This window comes from Trematomus bernacchii, unplaced genomic scaffold (genome assembly GCF_902827165.1).
Source record: "Trematomus bernacchii unplaced genomic scaffold, fTreBer1.1, whole genome shotgun sequence".
Classification (NCBI taxonomy): Eukaryota; Metazoa; Chordata; class Actinopteri; order Perciformes; family Nototheniidae; genus Trematomus; species Trematomus bernacchii.
Genome location: NW_022987574.1, coordinates 334,456 through 357,947, shown reverse-complemented (window position 1 = coordinate 357,947; position 23,492 = coordinate 334,456). Strand labels below are relative to the sequence as shown.

Here is a 23,492-nt window from a genome sequence, read left to right as displayed (position 1 = left end):
CGGAAGTCCCCACGGAGAGTAACTTTGCAGTAGAACTATTCTTTATACATCCATGGGTACAACTTCAGATAAAAATGAACACAATTAAATATGACTCCCGGTTTGATGATTGACAGGTCACAGAACAATGGGAGCTATCTACCCTTACCCACAATTTAAAGCAATTCACACAGACTATCTCCTCTTTACTCTTCTCTCTGTGAGGAGCAGCAGGTTCAGCTGTCGGAACAAAGTGAAAAACAAACAATGGCATAAAATGTTATTAATATGTCGGGTAGTAATAGATTTATTTATTTTCTTCTCAGAGTGTACCAGAATGCGTAGTTTATATGTTAGTATTTCTAAGAATCTCCTGGGGGAGAAACCCCCCAGACCCCCCTTCTGGGGTTGGGTTTTCAGCATGTGTGCCTTTTTATGTTATACAGTTCAGCGTTGATTCCTTCATCTCATTAAACCTTTTTAAGAGCATACTTTGGTTCTGTGAAGGGATATAAGGGAGATATGCACTGTACTTCACTTTAATTAATATTGTATGCTGAAAAGCATATATATTACAGCACGATTTTTTGTTGAATAGATTTGAGTGGTTCAAAATTTCAGGTCGCGATTTATTGACAAAGGAAAAAGTGGGTCCAGAGGCCTGACCAATTGAGAACCACTGGTCTAGACTCTAGTGTATCACTTCATCATTTGCCAACTCTTGTTAGCATCCTCAAGCTATTATTAGTGATTCGTCATTTATTTGAAGTCTGGGTGCACTGATGCATCTGTATACCCGAGTAAGCCTACTTTGGTTTTTATATTATTGGGAATACATACTAGCATATAGAAGTATGTGTGGGGGTCTAAGCATTTGACTTGGTGTTAAATCCCACAAACACATATTTGTTTACAGAATTGGCAGATCTGACACTGCATGAAGAAGGCTTCTATTCAGTGACACAAATCAATGCTTTACTCTGACAATATGTTGACCCTTGACTAAAGAAAGACATTGCCGCTGTCATCTTTAAATAGGAGCATTTTGTTTCTCTATCTTAAAGCAGCTCAAAGTGGTTCAAAAGGGAACCTTTTACTTTCATACCACACAGCAAATGTTGTGAGATTCCCCCAAAGTAAGAACATTCAATTTACTTCTGCTTACTCTCCTGATCTACCGCTAAATGACAACATTTTCAAAGAAATGCCATGTCATAGTCTACTTGCCAGCTCATAGAGTCCTATTGTTTACCTGGAAATGTTAGCTAAGCCATATTTGAACCATTATACACAGACTTTAATGCTAAATTATGCTAAATAACGCCATTTATATTTTTATTTTATGTGAAAATTGCCCAACATATGAAAGTTAGCATCCGGCAGTTTCTAATGGGGACCCTTGCTAAACATTTCTAGCATAAACTTTGGGTTACTTTTTCGGGTTCAAAGTGCAGGTTGTAGACTGTCACTTAGGACTTGTGAAATGCATATTAACACTTTTCTTGTCATTTTTTTTTTTTTCACGTGCAAAATGAATCCCAAGAAGTTCATAATTGTTCAAAACTGTTGACAAAAAAACTATCTGTGAGTATAGGAATATAAATAAATTATGGCATTAATGCAATGTCAATATTTGACAAATATTTTATACATAATTATGTTGGTACATAAATAATACTGATGTTCAATATAAAGGCCTTACAACCTGTTATCCTGCGCTGTGTTTACGTGTGTGTGTGTGTGTATCTGTTTCAGTAGTGTCTGTGCGTCAGACACACAATCTCAATGAGATCTCCTCATCACAAAAAAATGGTGACGTTCCCATGGCAGATAACTCCTCCCTCCAATCTGCCACACGACTAACGAGGTAGATAATGGCACTAATCTGTCATCATCCTCATATATTTTGGCTGACCTCTCTCTGTTGACAGACTGGGAGGAAGCAGTGAAAGAGACGTCTGGATCAGATGTGATCACTTTGTTTTCACACACAGCTGGTGGCAGATTTACCACAACTCTAAAATCTAATCTCGATAAGCTTCTCCCAACACTCAACAAAGGAGGGAAAACACAGTGGGGTTTTGGGCAATTTGATGATTGCAGATGTTTGGGTGTTATTTGCTGTGTAAAATTGGGTTTCAAATCGCTTTTCTTGATCCGTTTTTGTGTTGCGCTGACATCACTGGGATTAGGCCCTCAGGGTTGTTTTTGGCTTACTTTCTCTGAACTGTTTTGAGTGCAGCGTCTGTCGATGTGACTGGAGCGTGTGAACCACAGACTTTATGACCTCTGGATCGTGACCCCTGACCTTTTATGGCCTATTCGATGAAAGTTGAGCATGGCCACCCGTCAAGCAATCCACTCTTTGTCACTTTCTTTCCTTCATCTGCTCTTTATTTTCTTTTCTCCATCTCTCTTTCTCTCTCCATGTGATAGGCTCAGGTCATTCAGCTAATAAGTGCTCCTATTTAAGGCGAGCACCAGGGCCCTAAATAGATCTTAAGATCCTTTAATCGGCCGCTGAGGCCTGTCCTGTCCTGTATGACGACACTCTGTGTGCAGTCAGGCTCTTACTGTAGCCACCACCTGCCACGTACACATACCTGCTCGGGACACCCTAGCCCCGACTGGACTCCCCTCTCGTTTTTGGACCATGTTTTCATACCTGAGGAGCCCAAACTACATTGTGAGTAGCTGTCATTGTGCACGGTCAAAAAGCAGACATAGTGAATGTGGTTTTGTTGAGGCTTAGGCTACTTGGCTGAGGAAAAAGTAGAGCAGGTGTCAGTGAGTCTCTGACAGTGTGATTAAACCATGTGGCTTCCATGTGATTTGGTGGTGTTAGTTAGCTGAGGACATTTATAACAAGGGGGAGAAAACCAGTTGACACAATGTAATGATAGACTCTCTAGGGACAATGACATTTTTACAGAAAAAACAAATGTTCAGAGGTTAATTCGATTATGACACATTTTTACAACCTTTATAAAGCTCTTCTGTTAATAGACTTTTGGCTTACATCAGTGGTTCTCAAACTTTTTTCAATAATGTACCCCCTCTGAAAAGAAATTCAGCCAAGTACCCCCTGATCAGCACAATAACTATTTGTTAGGGAAAAAATGCCTATATAAAGAGGTACAGTACAGCCTTGCACCATCAGTGTCTGATTTATTAAAACAACAACATTGTAACTGAGAAACACTTAAATGCTACATTTCAAATGTTACAATCCATCACTAAATTCATGGCAAACCAATTTCAACATCATGCAATAACACTAAGACGACATTAGTTGCATTGAACTGATCTTTTTAACAAGTTGTACTTACAATGTAGTGAGAAACATGGGCTTGTGCTTCACTGAGGATCTTTGTCATTCTGACAGGGAGGCAAACTGCAGTTATTACACTTCACGTTTTGAAATATGTGTAACTCTGTTCATATAAAACCCACACTGCTCAAATTTCGTTACTTTTCCTAAAATTGGTATATTTATTTATTTTGGCGTGGGGAATGAAGAGAAACAAATATGAGCATTTTATGAGCATGGGATTTTGACCCCTCATATAAACATATGCATAATGCTGCGCTATACTTTGCGGCCACATGCCGTTGCCAAGCAACGCTTATTGTTTAGGTCCTTTGATAAGCAGGCAGTCATATCATTAGCTAGAACTAGCTAGATCTGATAGATTTGGACATAAACGCGAGTGAAGTATAACTGGACGCGAGAGAGAGAGAGATCAGAGATCAGATCAGCTGCTGCTGACGGAGAACACGCAGCTCTGCATGATCACAGCTTCCCCGCTGTGACGGACCGGTGAGTGGAGCAAAAATGTACTAAGAGTTAGACCTAACACACCTAGCTAGTTTATCTACTCTGGAACTAGCTAAACTAGTTATAAATATATTTATTCTTTACTGTCGGGTCACTTATTACAGGTTCAGTGAGCTGCACGAGACTGACCGGCTGTCAGGAGAGGGAGAGGAAAAGAGAGCACCCCGTTTATTTTCCCCATTTTATTATGCAGAATTACTGTAAACTTTTGAATGAAGTAGTTAATCTACTATTAGTAGTTTGTTTAAATGCATTACTTATGTTGTTTTTTTTCATTAACATAAAATAAATCTCACGTACCCCCTGCAGTACTCCAACGTAGCCCTAGGGGTCCGCGTACCCCCATTTGAGAACCACTGGCTTACATAATACATAATTGAAGGTAAAAAGAATGCTATACACCATTAGCTCTTGTAGGCAGTCAGAAATGAAAACAAACATATATTATAGAGCCTGAGAAACAGTAATTAACACACAGTGAAAGTGGGAGTGGTCTTATCTTAAATTGTGCATTTCAGAACAAAAAAACTTGATCATAGAAAATTAATCTGAAACTATTTTTGGTAAATAATTAACATTTTGGTTCCCACTCTTACATTGGAATGATTTGCTGCATTTCTGTTTTTAAACTGAATGTGTTGGAGCCATTTTCATTTAGTTATTATTGTCTGAATGTTAGGTTTAATAGGCGCATTCACACCGCAGTACTTTTCCCACAAAGGTTCATGAGAACTTAGTTCATGAGAACTAAGTACAGATCGCGTTCACACCGGAATAAGTCCCTGGGGGAGGATTAGGCAAATGAAGCCGCTGACGTCACTTCTTCTTCTGCTTTGGGTTTACTGGCAGGCCGCAAACAACTTCACGGCGTATACTGCCACCCGAAGTCCCTGGCCGGAAGTCCCCGGAGTTGGGGACTGGCTTCAGTAGAAGCTGCTGGGACTCCCAGCAGCTTCTACTGAAGCCTTCCGAGTAAATCGCCAGAATGCCGACACCTCCTCATCTCCACCGCTCCCATGTTTTCTTTTGTGTTGCCATAAGTTAGTCTCTCTGCGTTTGTGCGCTGGGCTAATGCTAATGCTAATGCGAGGATAATAAAATGGCGGCTTCACAAAAAGTACCTGTTCTCTAGCAGGGACGGAAAAGGGGGTAAAAAAGGTTCTGATGAACTAATTTTAGTTCCAGCTCTTTTTGGTGTGGGAAAAGTACTGCGGTGTGAACGCGGCTATTGATAATATAAAGTAGATTTAAACTCTTAATTAATCAGGTATTTTTTGTGGGTCAAACTATGGTTTAAAATGTATTAATTTAAGGCTCACTTATTAGTTATGATATGTGCGTCAGTATCACGTGCATGGCTATATGCCTATATATGGTAGGTTGATGGGACACAGCTGGGGGTGATGAGACGGGGAAGCGGAAAAGTCTTTTGACCGTGTTCTTTATGTTCTTTTTGAGACTGATAACTTTATTTTACTATGAAGCGAAGAAATGTGTCCTCCTGTTTGTATGTCGTCTGGACCATTGAATAAAGCTCATCTAATTCAATAACGATCTCCGCTGAATTGTTTTTGGAAACAAAGAGAGGCGCGTCAAAACCCACAACCCCGACAGAGGTGGCGACTAAATGTAGACTAGGATTAAAATGCCTCCACAGAATATCTTACTGTTGGTAAAACAATAAGCAATTTTGAAGACGTCCCTGCGGGTTATGAGGATTGTGATTTTTAATTTTGTACAAACATATGGTATTCTTACTATTCGAGGCAAGAGAGAGATTTACTTCTTCGATTCTTGAATATTTAGCTCACAGTACTTGGCACAAAAACAAACTCTTGTTGTTTATGTTTACATACACTCCTTGTCATTCTGGTTTGATTTCCACCATACTTCACAATGAATTAGCCTAGAAACCCTTCTAAAGAACAATAGCATCATTATCTCCATCTTTACCAGCTTTATTAAATAAGTAAAGCATTCTATGGATAGCCATTGGGTGTAGGACTTATTTTGCGTTTTATGCTCAAGTACATATTGTTACTCACACCTCCTTAATGATGTATTTAATATTGTGATTTCCTACTTTAACATATGGGAAAGGATCTTAATACTGCAATACTCTGCTGTTTCAGTTTCCTCTCAGGACACACGCATCCCTTGTTTGTTTATTCTGTATATAGTTTTTCTGAAAGGGGTTGGTGTGGATTGCCCTCAGGACTTCTAGCAAACCTTGTCTGTCTGTTGTAAAGGTTTTGTGTTACATAAGAAAGAAGAGGTTGATGGTTGTTTTCAGTGTCCTCTTTCAGCATCAAAAGGAGTCTATAACTGGTTCACAGAAAAAGTATAAAGAGGATCTGACCTTCACTTAACTGCGGGGCAAATGCATTTCAGCATGAGCGGCTCGCTGACGAGTATAGAGTCTGTCGGTGAACAGAGCTGATATTGTGGGATGTGACAGTGCCTTGAGGTTGCATGTGTTCACCCATGTTGGAGCACACCGGTGATTGTACTCCTGATTTAAGCTTTTCTTCAACAGAGAAAAGGTTAAAGGCTCGTTTCTCCGCAGCCCTGACACACCTGTCTTCTCAAAGGACGGAAAAGACTTAAGTCATGTTGGCTTAACCCCTTTTCCACCCCCTACTCTCCATAGTAACCACAGCTGCCAGGTATACCTGCTGTGGCTTCATCATTCTCTACGCTTCAGTCCTTTCTTTCTTTCTGTCACAGTGTTTCTCCATCCCACTTTTTTTGTGACTCTTTACATTGCTTTTTATCCTCCATCCTTCATTTCTTTCTTCCCCCCACCTCCCCGCTCCCTCCTGTCATTGTCAGCTGCTCAGCTGTAGTGACTGAAGGCTGACTGGCCATTGTTGTCCCCTGTACCAAGAGCCCTTGTGTCCCGCGCTGTCTCTGCACTTCATGTGGCCCAGCATCAATAGACCTCAGGCTGCTGCCACCAAGGCCCCCTGGGTGTGCGCCGTCACTCCCGGCACAATTCAAATAACTCACGTCCTAGTTTCAATGATCACTTCACCCAAGAAAGAACTTAAATATGTCCGCTCACCTGGACTGCTATGTGATTATCATTCATACTAACTATTTCCACCTAATAATCTCTTCATTATTCGTATGTGTGAGAGCCATGCATTGATGACAGTGATTTGATGTAAAACCAAAGCTGTATGCAAGGGTTATGTTCTCCACTAAATATGGCGACATAACATAACGCATACTAGTCATATTTTTCAAGAACTGCCACTTCTGCCATCTTATTTCTCAGGTAAAACATCGATTAAACTCATAAAATAGTCAAGCAAAGCGCCTCGTATCATTTCCTAGAGAATAAAGTGTCATCTTGTTTTGTTCTTTAACTGAAATAATATTCCAAAACTTAACAGAATACATGATCTGTTATCTGGAAATATTGATGAGTGAATTCCCTTTGAGCTGCTTTAGTATCAGGGTCCATTCAGCAGGAATTTTGAGCTGTCATAGCAGGAAAAGCAGAATTCCAGTAAATGTCCCAGTGATCTATTCCATGCACAAAACCAGAGGAAGTAGAATGCAGCCACCCTTCTTTTTATTATTTTATTTATTTTTATACCCCCTGCTATGACATATCAAAAAGCTCTGTAGCGCATGCTAGCTCACTGACATAGCGTACTGTGACACTTGTATAGAACAGACTCATCGTTAATGGTATTAGTAACACCTGTGTTCTTCCTACTATATCAACATCAAAAATATAGTATGGGGGCAATACTGTGGCGCTGATCTTGTATATGAGATTGATCAATTCTCCCGAGAACATGACGCCTGTATACAAGATGGCGCTGTGGACGTAAACAACAACGTGATGTTGGAGCTCCGTAAAAACAAAGCTGTCTATGCCACCTGACGGTATATTTGACACGCTTTTCAATTATTATTTTTTATTATACAGTTTTTGACAAACAGAAATATTGTTTTCACTTTAAAATGTTACAGGGAAAATCTGCATTTTGGTATGAGGGTGCCCCCGTTACCCGGTTTAGACAAAACCCTAACTATGTCTCCTGTAACAGGCCTATAAAAGCACCCTGGAACTACCTGTCATTAATGTAACGAGCTACACCTGTGTTTTACGACTCAACATTAACACGGTGGGAGAGGTATAAGCCACCTTAATGACTGTGAGCAGTGTATTGTTATTGTGCTGTAAAGAATGGTTCCCTGTGATTCCCATCCAAACGGCACACCCAGAATACTGTTCTGTATAACACATAAATCCAAAGCATCTGCATGGATAAATAGCAGTCCTAATACCCCTATTCTGTTAGTTTTAATTTGGCCCTTATGCCCTTGTGATGTTGACCACAAGAGACTTTAATCAACACCTGAAAAAACCTTTTCAATTACGGTTAATTAATTAGACCTCAGGAAGTTGCTTCCCCAGTTACTGATTAGTAGGTCGTGTTCCAAATCACTCCGTACTCACTTTATGGTCCATTTTATAGTGAGGTTTGCCATTTTGTAGTGCTGTCTGATTGTATAGTGAGGAATATCATGCATTGTGGCATGGAAATAACATGGATTAATGTGAGCGGAACAGCACATTACAACACAAATGTCCATAAAGAACTGAGTTAATATGGGGAAAATGTGCCCAGTATGATATGTATTAATCAGAAAATGTATTGAACATAGCCTTAGTACATACATGCCTATCTGTCATGTACTGTGCAGACACAGATAGACTTGTTTGACAGATATTTGTGGATGATTGGACTTTACTATTGATACAATAATCTGTTTTTTTCTCTTCAGCGAAAACTTTAAATGAATGGAATATTGAATGACATCACCTGTGGTTTAGAGTCGGTTTCCTCTGTGTTTTTTCACTTTGCACTGATACACACCGCTGTTCTTTTTCTCTTACATGTACAAATCTGAACCTTGACCTTCTACTTGTAGAGCATTGTAAGATCTTTTTTATATTAACTGGATCAAGACAAGTGTTTTGATTATTTCAGTGTCTTCTAATTGATTGACATGTGCTATCAGTTGTGTAGGCTTTAGTGTGAAAAGGTTATCGGCAGTGAAAGGTTACAGGGTGCTGGGACGTCCCCGTTATCAAACATGTTGATGTCTTTGCTCTGCTGCAGTCCACTCTTGATATATTTGGCATTTGCGGTGTGAAGACTGTAACCGGATCTGTTTTTGTAACAGTCCCAGCTTGATGTGTTTGCAGTGGGAAAGTCTCTGGATCCTGAGATAAGGATGGAGGAAGGACCAATTGTAACTTTTTCTAGCATTAACACATTGTTTGTTTGATTTAACATTGCTTTATTAATCTTTTCATACTTCAATGAAACTAAATACTGCTTGAAATGTAACATAAGATTTAGTTCTGGCAGTGGAAGTGCACGAGACATCCTGTTATTCTCTTTTCAGCTACTTGGGATTCAATGCAAATTTAAATTCCTGCAGATGATAGAGGCACAGTCAAATTCTTGCAGTGCTGAAAGAGATGTAATAATATTAGCAACATGTTTTAAAGCAGTCATTAATGCATTGGCCCAACACAGAAACTTAACTAAAGCATGTAATCTGCTTCTTCTAAAACCTAATCCAATAAAACAGAATGTACTGAGGGCTCTTTGTTGCAGTTTTATTTTTATCATGATATGGCTTATATGCTTTTCGTGGTTTATTTATACACGTGGATAATGTGTGTGTGTGTGTGTTATGCATGTCCACATACATGCAATGGTAGACAGAGTGTACTGTAAACGTACATCTTGTTTAAATATTAAAATGATGTTTTATACCATTTAAAAGGAGATTCTGTGGTGGATCAGAGGGGAGTTCAGGGACCCCCCTGCTGTCTCTCTTGGCCTCTCTTTTAGCTCTTAGAAGCCCTTGGAGTATTTCTATCTGTTTCCACATAAACAGTGCAGATTAGCAGAAAGAGGAAGAGCTACTGCGAAATGTGTCAAACATGAGCTGATCACAAAGTGTGTATGTGCTTCAATGATGAACTTAGTGCGGACTGGTAATGTATTCACAATAACATGGAGTTATGTTATAATAAAAGACTTAATTCCAAAGCTGAAAATGGATTTAAAATGTGATCTGGCAGGACTGAGACTATAGTGTTCTTAGTGCATGGAGGCCTGTCTGCACTGATGCTCAGAACAAGCCAAATACTGCATGTGGGTTGACTTTCTGGTAAAGATCCTGTGGCACTGTGTTCTGCATGGTATGAAAGCTGATTATTTGCTGCTTGTATATCCAATCGTGATATCGGTCGCCATTCTAAAGAAAGTGGAAACACGTCTGCTTTGCATGACTTTCTCTTAACTAGCCACATTAATCGCCTGGTGGATGTGCGGAACATTCCTGCATACCTTTCATTGTACAGGTGCACACGGTGATCTGCAATATACTTGGCTCAAGTTTGGCTTCTACCACATTTAAGTTGTATGATTAGTAATTTATTTGTTTAGTTTTTAGATACCTTTTCAACTAACACAAATGTAGTTACAGGTTAAGCACTACATCTGGACAAAAAACACATTTAATGGGGCACCCAATCATTTTCAGTGGGACTCAAACAAATAACAGTTGGAAGGTCAGGGGAGTATGGACCCCAAAACATTGAATATCTTTTAACATGACTGCTGATGTAAACAGTGACCCTCGTGATTTAAATAATACTCACAAATCATCCACACATTTTGAGAAGCTGTAACCTTAAAATACTTGGACTTGCGAGTTAAATCATGTTGATTATGACAATACTAATCAAATCAATTTTTTGATTATCAATCAATTACATTCTTAGCTGTACCTCCACAGGGTCCATACTGCTTTAACCCCCACCACACCCCTCTCGCCAGCCATTCAGCACCCAGGTTGCTTAGCTAGTGTAATTAGCCTGAGCCAATCACGCAGGAGGCATGAGGGCAGGATTAGTCATTAACTGGGGGCTTAGCTGTCAGCTGTCAGCCACACAGGAATGCTGCTAAGTCTCTGCTGCAGACCTTTTTTCCCTGCCGCAAAGAAACGGAGCGAAATAATAATTCTGCAAAATCTTTCTTTCAATACAGTTCTGTTAATAGCCAGAGCCAAGGGTGTATGGATCAGACACCAGCTGTAAATGTCGCATGTGTAGCCTTGGCGCTGCTGTTTTTATACTCTGAACATGATATTGCTGTAGTAATTGCAGAAAACTGACCTGACAACAGTTTGTATTGGCACTAATCAACCAAGTTTTCATATTCCCAAATGTCCTAATCGTGTCACTCAGCACAGAACGGACCTTCTGTTTGTTTTGGTTCAGCAGCAGGCTAAAACCTGATGGCAGTGAGTTTAAACACAGAGTCTTTGTTCGGCGAGAAACACTCAAAATGAGTAATAAGACAGAGATTTGGCGATGTCGGTTCCATTAAAGAAATTGAATTTTCCTCTGGCTTGTCGTCGATTTTCTTCCCCCCTAAAACTTGTAGGAGACTAAACAGAACAAATTGAAGCTGTCAGTGCGCTGGCAGGTCGTTTGACTTCTACGGCTAGAATTCATTTATTGGGCCCCTTCCCATTCTGTCTTCTCTCTCAGGAGTGTACCCAGAATCCATCACGCTCTGTTCTTCCTTTTTGTTGGATGGTTGAACGGGGAACAGATTGCACTGCTGCTCTGTCTTCCTGTTGGAGTATAGCAGTCTGTCTCGCACTTTGATCACAGAGCCCCGGTTTGCCACAGAAAGAAGAAAAAGAGGAGGTCAAAAGGAGAAGGAGGAGGGGTGGGAGTGCATACCCAGACGACACAGCCTGCTGGGGGTCTGGGAGTCACTCCTGCTGTGTGGGTCCGTGGCCTTTGACCCCTGCTGTTGAGAGAAACGTAGGCGTCTCTACACATGCGCTCTCTTTGTATCTCACACTCCTTTTCTCTCTGTGTTTCTCACATGAAAGGCCTGGGGTCACACCAGCATTTAAAAGGGTTATATTTGCTAACTGACCATTAGCACGCTTGCTAGCTTGGGGAGATTTATTTCCCATGTTTAGCCACTTTTTATTGCACATAATTGTGGACATACCAGGAAGTATAAGAAAATAATACAAATATAAAAGCACTTAAAAGGATCTAGCTAATGTACTTGCATGAGTTTTGCTATTTTAAGTTTGGATCCTCATGGTTGATATTGTAAATTGCTCTGGATAAAAGCATCAGTATTATGAAATGAGATGATAAAAATGAAGAGAATCCCTAAAAGCTATTTTGACTGTCTAGTGCTAGCCCAGCCATTTAGAAAGAACAGTCACTACGTCACTATCCTTCAAGACTTGTAACATGTTGCAGGATTAGTTTCTCTCTCTTCCCCGGCTCATCCGATCTGATGACTATAACAAGAAAGGAAATAAGCACACACCAGGGGACACTGAGACACTGAGACAAAGCACGCCCAGGTGCAGCAGGGACACAGGTGGCGCCGCCTAGAAGCCGCTTGTTACACAAATCATATCATTCACGCTGACCGTAAGCAACATTTTGCAAAAACACAGTCTCTGATTCTCTCTGGCGCATCTTCACACACACACCGTCTCCAGCAGCTGTATGCTTCTGTGCAGCGCCGGCCTGCTGATATATGAGATGACCCCCCCCCCCCCCCCCCCCCCCCCCCCCGAAACACATACATATTGAAATACTCCAGGAATGTCTCCATATGCTTTATAGAGACTTACCGGGGCTAAAAAAGGAGATGTCTGGTCGATTCTGGTTGGCTCGTCTGCGTTTGCTTTCACGCTCTGACTCGAGTTTAGGCCCCAAATAGAAACCAAACGCTCTGATCCTATGAAATATCCATGGGCGTGTTGTCCCAGATATGAATTGTTTGATTCCCCCGCTCTAGTTAAGCTCACTTACTGGCACACTCACACGTGCAGAATCTGCATCCCAGTACGGCAGACTGGTTTTTGGCTGATGGCAGCGTCTCCCCATAGGCGCATGAGACTGCAGGCTTCCCCTGTCCTCGAAATTCACCCTAGCTTATTAACATTTCATGAGGAAAATATGAGTGGCACAGTAAACCCCTTCTGTTTTTCCACGCAGAAGGAAAACAGCAGAGGTGTTCGGAGACTCCTCTGACTTTGAAAAGGTGTCTGAAAAACGGTTTATTTTGGCACTGAAACTCAACAACTGAATCGTGTTTTCCACAGTTGCACCAGTTCTTGCTCTGATCATGTAAAGTGTCCCTTTTCTGTAGCCTTGAAGCTTCTTTGTCTGCCATATCCAAGCAGCAGCAGCAGCAGCAGCAGCAGCAGCAGCAGCGGTGTCTATTAGAACATTTATTCTCCACAGAGCTTTATCAGAAGCAGGTTGTATTTCCACAGACACAAACTGACATTTTAGCCGAGCGCTATCAGCACAGGACCAGAAGGTTAATTGCTCGCGTCTCTGTCAGGTTGTGAAGCCTCTGATCCATGAAATTAAAATAGCTGCCGTCATCCTGCGAGAAAATGCTGACTCACTCCCATATCAGGGTTTCTCTTATAGTTTTAGTTTTTTACTCGCCATGTTTTGCTGACCCATGTATGCGTGAGATGCAGTTGAGTCGATTTTTGAAATCCATTACCATATTTTTTTGTTCTACCTACACCCACTATTTCAGCTTAGAATCAGGTCTCTTTCCTCTCTGAATTACTGTCGAATTCTGGGACTGGTTGCTAAGGAAAGAGATGGCAGTGTGTGTGATTGTAAGCATGTGTTCATGCTACATTTCTGTGTCAGTGTCTGCTTGTGGAGAATAGGGAGGGGGGTCTTGCTTATGAAATGCCACAAATGTGATGATGGGGGAGTGGGCGGATGCAGTCTGACACCCAACGAAGTGGAAATGTGGGTTAATCTGGTCATATGGACACAACCATCATGATCACCATCATCACCTCCTGGAGCACAGAGAGGTTGGGGGGCAGTGGGGCGTTGGCTCACTAGAAGATGGCAGAGAGAGAATTGTGTGTGGGTGTGGGGGGGGGTAGGTGTGTGTGGGGTCAGCGGAGGAAGATGAGAGGACAAAAGAACAGAGTGGATTGATGCATTAGCTCGGAGGTGGTGTGCCTCCCCACCCACCCCTCTAACCCCGCGCGGTCCATCTTCAAACACTCCTCTGCGCTCTCGCCTGATTGGCTGCGAGGTGTCACCTCAGATGCAGCTCCGTCAGTCACCATGCCACCTCTCCGCGTCGCCACGACACACTTCCTTGAACCGCTTTCAGCTAATTCAATAATCACATTATGTAATGGAGTTAGGGGAAATGCACACACGCTCCGAGGCGTGACATTGATGCATCTGTGACGGCTGAGATGTTTTTAAATTCAGCACGGAATCATTGTTATTGCATTACAGCTGGAATTACCTTTTATTATGTCTGTAGCCTATAACCTGAAATGCGGTCACATGTATTTAACAAGATACTTATATAGCACATCTCACACTGAGGCATCTCACAGTGTCAAGTTTCAAGATGTTCACCCTCGAAAGGAATACAAATCAGAACAATCAAGACATTTAAATCACAGAGGCTGTCGAATAAATGTTGACACCATATCATGTGATAGGTTATGTCAAGGGAGAATCAAAATAAAATCTATGTAGAGCTCTAGACTAGCATTGTTTATTTGACTACCTTTACCTGTAGCCTCCAAAGTAACTATATAAACACCTCTCTTTTAAAAAATATAAATAAAAATAGTCACCTTCACAAAAGAAAGGATTTATTGTCAGATTGTTGTATTTGTGAGGTTGTAACTTAACTTATAAACTGGCATGGTTAGCCTGGTATGAAAGTCAATATTTAAGAGTTGGTCAGTGCTAGGGCACAGCTTGTAATCTTTGGTCAATTTCCATCACTTTAATTATATCCACTTTATGCAGAGTTTAAACTATCTTTTTCAAGCCAGTCCAAAAGTGTGCGACGTCATCTTCAATACAACTTGCTACAGTTTGTACAATGCATCACAACAAGAGGACAAAAAGCATGACACTTCTTCTAGGAGAAAGATCTGTTTTTGGGTTGCAGCTAGGAGGAAGCCATGACGTCAAGCTTTACCTTTCAATGGTGCCCATTTCCAGAGATATGGCCAGATGATATGACTCATTTGACATATAATGACTCTTAAAAAGGGACATTGTCATACTGTACCAGCAGGATCTTAGCGCTAAACCAATTATTGATTTACATACAGTACAAGCATTAAAACATTCTATTCCGTGACAAACTGGAAGCCATTGTGAGATGTGTGTGTTCTCTTCCTCTGTGCATACTGCATCACACTGACACAGTGCAGTGTGGAGATGCTGCAGAGTGTGTTGCCATGTGTGCATTGAGAAAAAAGCACTGTCCCTCCTTCTCTCCTCACCCCACTCCCTCCCAAACCCGAGAGAGACACCTAGTGGACTCAGGGTGCAACTACACCCCCCACATGCCTGCTGCCCTCACCCCGACCTGCGCTTCTTTACACAGGGAATAATTTATGATGCTACTGTAGACACCGGCATTTTCTGGTGATTGTACAGGCACAGAGGGACATTAGACAGGAGGGGGGGGAGAGGGGGGGGGTTGTATTCCCAACATGGTTATAAATACGAAGGCTCCAGTGAGCTGTGTTTCCCGCAGCAGAGCATAATCTCCATTAACCAGCCAATTCTCATCAGTTCTTCTGCGTCTGTTCCCCTCTTCCTTCATACTCCATTAGACCCCTGAGTTGAATTAATCACACATTCCCATGTTGGGTGTGGGTACCCTCTTCAGGCTGCATAATGCGTTGTAATGCAGATTCTGCACTGCACCGGCCTGCAGTCTGAAACTCATTTATCACGCCATGCAGCACATCTCCTCCTCTCTTCTGCCCTCTACCTCTCACTCCATCCATCCCTCATAAACAACCCCCAGCCCCCCCCCCCCCCCTCCCCCTCAGGTCCTTTTTTAATTTATTGACCTACCTGTCAGAGACCCTGGGGCTTGACCCCCTGCCTAGCAGCTCTCTGCCACATCTCATTCATTTCAAACTAGCCGGCAAGCTTCCTACGAGAATAAAGTGACTCACAACAATGCAGACAGTGAGAGTGCATTGTCTCCACTGACCACTGTTATGAATACGTTGAGGTGTGTCATTGTTGTATAGCATGAGCTAATATTACCAGCCTGATTTTTAGCTTATTACTGATCATGACTGTATCTGCTTCTTTAAGTCATTATTACAAGAATGTGCATTACAGAATGCCAAGGATCTGCTTTGAATCTAATGTTTGTTCTTTGAAGTTCAATCTGTTGATATTAATGATACTGTGAAAAAGCTTTCCTGTAGCTTGTATCTCATAAAGAAACAAAACATTAGGAATACATTGATAAAGTAACACGAATAGGTGAGTGACGAGACAGGGTATTGTATAATGTGGAGACTATGGCATTCCCCTGGTTTATTAAGAGTTGCATTTATTGAGTTTTTGGGCACCTTGGGAACTGCAGCAACACAACACTGACGTATTATTATCTCATAGACTTGTCTTATTTAAGCATACAGCAGAAAGGAGCAAAGTCTGCATTTATTTCAAGTCATGTCTCTGGCCACCTGACATATGTAATAATATCTCTTCTATCATAATGTTTAGATGTCCATTAACTCTTGAGGGAAATATGTGGCTCTGAACCAGAACGATACAGGAGCTCATCCTCTCACATGACACACACTGTAGTTATTTGATCCACTGTGAAATATTTATTAGTGCTGTGTGTTTATGACAACTCTATAGAATACATTGAAACTATTTATACCTTTTTCAAAAGATATGGCATGTGTTTTGCTCTCTTTTTCTTTAGGATATTTCTTTAGGCGTTTGATTGAAAAATAATAGTCTAATGCTATATACGACCTTCATAGAATTATAATGAGATTGGTAGAGCTCAAAGATTCAGTATCATCCCGACACTACTGCAGAAAGGTTCCAAAAGCATATACTGTCTACAGCCAGTATGGGACACTTCTATCAATTGTGGAAATATTGGATAATTAAATAACAGTTCCTGTTGCAACCAAAAACCTAAAATGTGTTAAACGAGTGTTCAAAGTTGGAAAAAGTAACTGTTTTGTTGACATTGTTTGTAGTTACACAACAACATGTTTTGTTTAGGGACATTTTTGTCCATGTAAATTGTCTGCAAAGGCCAAAATCCCTAATTCTCTCCGGAGGGAGTTTCTCTACACACATAGTTCTGTTATACACAGCCATTTCCTGTTGTGTCAGTTTGTGTGTTGTGCTGTTTGTGAGGTAGAGAGATCCTGTTCCCCTTCGCCTCTGTCACAGTCTGGCTCAAATTCCCTCCTACCTTCCACTGGACTGTTGCACAGCCAAGAAGGACGCGGAGAAAAAGATGGAGCGTGTGTGTGTTGGAGGGAGGTGAATCCACAGGGCTCAGCGTGTGTCTTGTCACACTCGATGGCCGCCGTGCATCACCATGCGTCGTGCATTACATTTATTCAGAGGCTACTGGAGAGCCGGGGAGGATGATGACGACGTGTTTGTGTGCAGCTCTGGATGCAAGGTGACACAGCAGATAGGGATCAGAAATAAGACAACATGTAAATATCTTTATTTCCAAAAAAAGGTGTTCTTACCATGGCAGGTGTTCACTCAGATTAATATAGAAATGGGTGTGTATGCTTTGTCAGCCGATGGATTTCATGTCCCGTCATAATTCATTCCTGGTGTCCACTTACAGTTGGAGAACTTTCCATCAGAAATGTTGGCAGGCATCGCCGGCTTTGTTCTGTTTTAAGCTGTTAAATGTAATTCCAGGTAGCATTTAATTAGATCCTAACAAAAGTTTGCCTGTTTGAAAGTAGCACATTGTAACCGACTGCCAGTAAAACTCTTGATGTCCAGTTCAATTCAACATTTACTGTAGAAGAGGGCCTTTTCTATTCCAGGCATGTGTTGGACTCCTCTCTCAGCATATGGTGCACACTGCATAAGGTTTCTATCTAAAATAGAACAGGGCATTTTTGAAGAAGAGGGTCATTGTCTCCTGACATCAATTCTATTTTGAGTTTGTTGCAAGGGAGCAGTTGCATGTCTTTTAAAATGTCTTTTTTTTTTCTTTATAGTTAATGTTTGAAACAAATTAGCAACTGTCCCAAAGACATTGTTTAACCACCAGATAGAACTGACACGTTTAAACGTCAACTGTTGTTGCTCTGAATAAATCTTGGTCACAGTTCTTTAGCAACCAAGTTTAAAAGATCCTTTAAAATAAAAAATATTCCTTATGTTATGTGTCTCAACATTGAACTGAGACTGGAGTCTTCAACCGGGTTGGGCCTACTCTAAATTAAATATCTCATTAAAGCAAACTTGTGTTATTTTAACACAATTACGTTACAGAAGTTTTTCACCACCTGAGATCTAACAACCATGGCTCCTTTCTCATAAACATATTTTTTCAGATTTTGTATGCCGTTATTGCGGCTCAAAACAAATCGGATTCGCACTATCATAGGATCATTTTTTACCTGATCCATTTATCCGATACAGGGAGTACTCGCCTGTGTGAATTATTGTTAAATAATTTCTGTTTCTCTTGAGGAAGCTTCGACAAGTCTGAGAAAATAACCTCTGTGGCCATAATGGAGTAACCATACAGGGTTGCATTTGGGAATTGTTTGATCCAAGAGCTTTGATTCATAAAAGCCCATATAACTCGGGGTCTGCTTTTTCAGTTTGAATCATTCCTTTTTTTAAATCTCCTTCATGCATGCCACCCTAGCTTTATGGTGATGAAGCTTAACAACCCCTTTAAGTACAGTTTTGGACACATTCCCTGTAAAGGCAGCATGAATAATATGAGATTAAATGGTTGTGACTTCTGCAGTATGAATGTCAACATTTTTCCAAAGCTCGTTACTGTGTAGACTTCTGGAATTTTTTTAGTTTAGCTTCTTAAATGTGTGTTTAAGCTTTAAAATGACTTCTCCACCGTGTGCAGTTAAGTTAGTCTGACCTGTGTGGGATCTAAATGGATTCGACCCCCATCTTCAAACTCAGTCATCTGCATTTAGATTTGCTATTTGACACATTATTCCTTAAAAACCCAATTGAAGCTGCAGCACACGTTCTCCATTCTGTGTGTAATTGATGAGCGTGAACCCAGGTCCAGCCACACCATCATCTCTCAGCGGTTCACCTCCGTGCACGTGCTGTTTGTTGGACTGAAAGTGAGAAGCAGCAGGACACCGCCGAGTCCTTTCCTCTGCTCCCGCATATGTGCAGGATATTAAATAATAATGCCTGTGAAAAATATTCCTGTTATTCCAAGAATCAGCAGGAAGTCCCATCTGTGTCCTGAGAGCAGTTCAAATCCTCTGACTGAAGTGCATTTCCCCCCCGCATTCCTCACCTGTAACCAAGAGAGGAGTATTGCTGTCCAACTTTTGGCGTTTATCCTCTCTGTGCTTTACAGCATGTTTGCTGCTGGATCTCCTCCAGAGAGAAACAAAGCTGGCATCAGTCGCAGAGCCTCAGCTCCTCTCCAAAAAACCCTAACTATGTTTCAGAGGCGAGAACAAAGTTATATGCTCTGAGCCGTAACCATGGTAACATAGCTTTTTGGCTTTTGTGGAGTGACCTTCGGATGCTGCCAAGTGTTCAAAGACCGCTTTTAAAACTGTGTTTGAAGTGTGTGCTGACACTGAGGGGCCACGTTTGTGATTAAGTTTGTATAGTGTAGCTGTTCAAGCATATTCAAAGTTGTAATATGGAATAACATTTTCACAAACCATGCTGTTTAAAAATAAGTAACCCTCTTCTCCAGTAGCAACATTTTAGTTTCACTCACATGAAAAGCGGTTACATTTTGAAACATGCAACCAGAGAATACAGAATCTGCTATCTGCTCTGTGGTTCTCTATCAGCATGTCAGCATAACACCAGAATTGTTTTCTTATCTGCAGTATTAAGTTGTTAGAGAGGATTATCTATTATGAGATTCCAACATAAAGCTCAATGTGAGATCTTGGCTTTCGTCCTGCTTTTCCAAATAGTCAACCTTTCGTTCAGCCTGAGAATTTTGAGCATCCATGAATGTCAAGCCTCACCTTCTGTAAAGCTGCTTTTAGTAGCCTTGGGTGAAAGAAACGTTTGCCTTTTCCTTATAATGTGAAGCAAGGGTGCTATAACAGTTTCCCTCAGAGAAAAAGTTTAACTTGGGTTCTGTTGGCAGGTTAAATACATGCTTCCATTTCTGGTAGATCACCTCATTACCTCGCTTTTTTTGTGATAACATACACAAAAGTTGCTAAAGGGAGAACTTGCAAAATCCTGTCTGTGTTTTATAAACTGTAATGTAGTTTGTTGGTGTCTGATAAGCCTTTAAACGCATCATCTGTAACTCTGACTTCCTGGATCACGTTTCATTGTGACACGGCCCAACGCACTGTTTAGAACTGGACTGTTTTCAATCTAAAAACCGCCAAAAGTAAAGCTAGGTGTAGATTAAACATCAGTCCAGTTTAAGTTCCTCTTCTTTAGTTCCTTGTCACTAATTGGATTCATTTGAAGGTTTTACTCATACATGGTCAAGCCCTTCTATACTTATTATAGTATAGTTATTTTTGCTTTTGGGGAAAGCTTCAAGCAGTGATTTCTGATCTGTGAACTAAAGGTGATCACAATCAGCTCGTGCAAAGCCTCACAGAAGCCGAATCAGCTGTGTTCTACGCCTTCTCTTCCACTTCTTTATCTCCATCTTTCTTTTGTCTTCTTCCCTTTAATTACCGAAGATATTAAAGTTATTTTACTTTAAATAAGTAAAGCCCTGTATGCTTTAAAGCTTGGAGTCTAGTAGCTGTTTACGTTCATAGCATTGGTCTCTTAGTAGACAGAAAACACATGACGCAACTGTGCTGAATGCATTTGATTAGAATCATACTGATATGGTTTTAAAGTATCTGCGAGCCACATGTGGCGTGTGATTGGCTCAGCAGCTGCTTCCTGCCGTGCAGACTGTCAGAGACACTCATAACTCACCGTCTCACCTTCATGCTCTGAGAAAGAGAGTTGGGCAGGTCTGTTTTGCAGCTAAATGTGCATGTTTGTGATTTTTACTGAGCCAACTCACAGCTCAGCTCGTTACATTCCCTAGTCCAATCCTGGATGTGATAGCTGTTGGTTCCTGTGCTGGACATGAACAACATTCCTACAGCTATTTAAATCTGTCAGGTTGTGGTGGGATTTCAGGGCTGCTTCTGGTTATGGAATTCCTGGAATATCATTGAAATGTCAGAGGACACATAGCGTTTTCGGAGAATGTTTAGATATTAAAGGTCTCCTATCATGCAAAATGCACTTTTTAATGTATTTTATACATAAATATGTGTCCCCGGTGTGTCGGGGAACTCACAAAGTGTCAGAAAATAAAACCCTTTCTCTTTTGCTCCGTACTGAAATCTCTAAAAACGGGGGTACAACGGAGCTGATCCAGATTTGCTGCCGATATGACGTAATATCGGCAATGTGGACCCACGGCCCTATCAGAAACAATGCACGACGTGTTTTGGACGTAATATGGTCTTTGTTTACATTAGCGAGCATCGCTAACACTCAGAGCTAACCTGTACTGGAGAGAGTATATGTAAAAAAGCAGGAAATAAAAAAAGGAACTCGCCTTGTGGTAAACCCGCAAGAGAAAAAGCATTTGAGCTCCATACTGTTTCAGAAATAATCCCCGATGTGGTTTGGAACATGATATGGCGTTTAATCACGGCAGCATTTAGCTGTATCTCGTAGAATTCTGAGCAGGCACAAGCTCCCCCTCCTCTTTTTTTAAGGACCCCGAATCAGCCCTTCTCTAACAGGACTGAAATAGAGGGATATGAGGGATGTCTAAAATGCATGACCTGTTTGGTATTTTGAGCAAAACACATCATAGACATGTTTTTTGATATATTTTTATATATCTGAGACCCTTAATATATGCCTAAAAATAGCATAATAGGAGACCTTTAAATTAAATCCTGACTTGTATAGAATTGTAATCTAACGTATTCTCTCCTCTCCTCCACCAGACAACGTCCCCTACAGGTCAGGGCCGCTCCGACTCGCCGGTCTACACCAACCTCCAGGAGCTGAAGATCTCTCAGTCCAGCCTGCCGCCCATCCCCTCCAGCTCCCCTCTCCACATCCTGGGCGACTGGGAGACCCACAAAGACCTGAGCGGCAGGCACTTCTACTACAACCGAGGCTCCGGAGAGAGGACCTGGAAGCCCCCCCGCACCAGGGACACCAGCGGCAGCACCAGCAGCTTCAGGGGAGACAGCCAGGGCACAGCGGAGAGCGAGGTGAGGGACGATTAGGCCAATTCAAAGATTTTATTGTCATAAGCTACAGTGTAGACATCGCAATGACATTCTTATGACCCGAGCTCCTCCAACAATGCAACATATATAATAAAATACAAATAAAAAACAAAAAATAGTGCAAGAAGTCTATATACATGTAAATAGAATATGATTTATACAAGAACAGAATGTGAAATTAAATATTGTACATTAAGACAAAATTAAATACGGTTTATTGCGGGGATAACTATTTAGATAAATAAGTAGATTGCAAGATGACAAACATGAATGTTTATGGAGGCACAGAGCTCAGGTGTTTAGCATTCTTATTCAAGCCATTTCTGGTACATTCGATGTACAGTTTTTACAGTGACTACTGTTGAAAAGCTTCTTTGTTTATTTTTATTTTTGTATTAGTCAATTTATTGAACATGTTAAAAACAAAACAAATAATAATAACAAAGATAAGTAAAATAAAAAACTGTTCAGGGTATAAAAATGTAAAATAAATTCTCAAATAGTTTCCGTCATGTTCAAAAAGGGCAAGAATAACTTTAAAACGTTTCTGGTCCTACCCCCTCTAGCATACAATGTTCATGAAAATAAAAGATCAGGAACAAATCATTCCTTTGTACAAAACAAACAAAAACAAATAATCTTTACAGGTAAACCAAAACCGTCAACAACAAGAAATAAAAAGCATGAGTTCACAGGTCATTCTTAATGGGTAGCATTACAATATGTTCACAAACCTGTAACACAATTGCTTCTTTTAGACCCAGAGAAAACACAACAGTAGGTGTGATCACATTAAACAGGATTCAGGTATTTAGTTTGCATGCGAGTACATAAACAGTCTGTATTTGGACTCTGGCGGTCATTCTTAAATAAACAGGCTGTGGTGGAAGTGTGGTTAACCACCAAAGACGTTTTAAATGATGTGGTTACTGCAGGTAAGGAAACAAGAGAGGCTTTGATATGGGGAAGTCATGGTTTCCTGTCAGGGTGTAGCTTTCTGACAAGCTATCCAACATCGCCCCCCTGTGGTGGTTTGGTTTATTGCAGCATTCTTTTGATATGGTTATTAGAAGTCAATCAACAGGATATTTATCGATTGGGCTGCCGTACAGCTCACCTGGTAGAGGTGTGTTCATGTATTGGGACGCGCAGAGGACCCATGTTCGAATCCGGCCTGGAACCATGTACGCATGTTATCCCCTCTATCTTCCCCTTTCAACACTTTCACTCTCAAATAAAGGCTAATCCAGCCCAAAATATCTAGAAATTAAATAATACTATTTAAAAAAAA

At 41.0% G+C, this 23,492-nt stretch overlaps 1 protein-coding gene across 5 annotated transcripts in view; it reads left to right on the top strand.

Annotated features, from left to right (window-relative positions):
* Positions 1–23,492, top strand: part of arhgap12b (Rho GTPase activating protein 12b) — a 59,691-nt gene that overhangs the window by 22,533 nt on the left and 13,666 nt on the right. For all 5 annotated transcript variants that reach the window (XM_034126743.1, XM_034126742.1, XM_034126741.1 and 2 more), the window contains exon 3: positions 21,911–22,183. In XM_034126743.1, the coding sequence (XP_033982634.1) occupies positions 21,911–22,183 (273 nt within the window). The remainder of the gene's footprint in view (positions 1–21,910; positions 22,184–23,492) is intronic.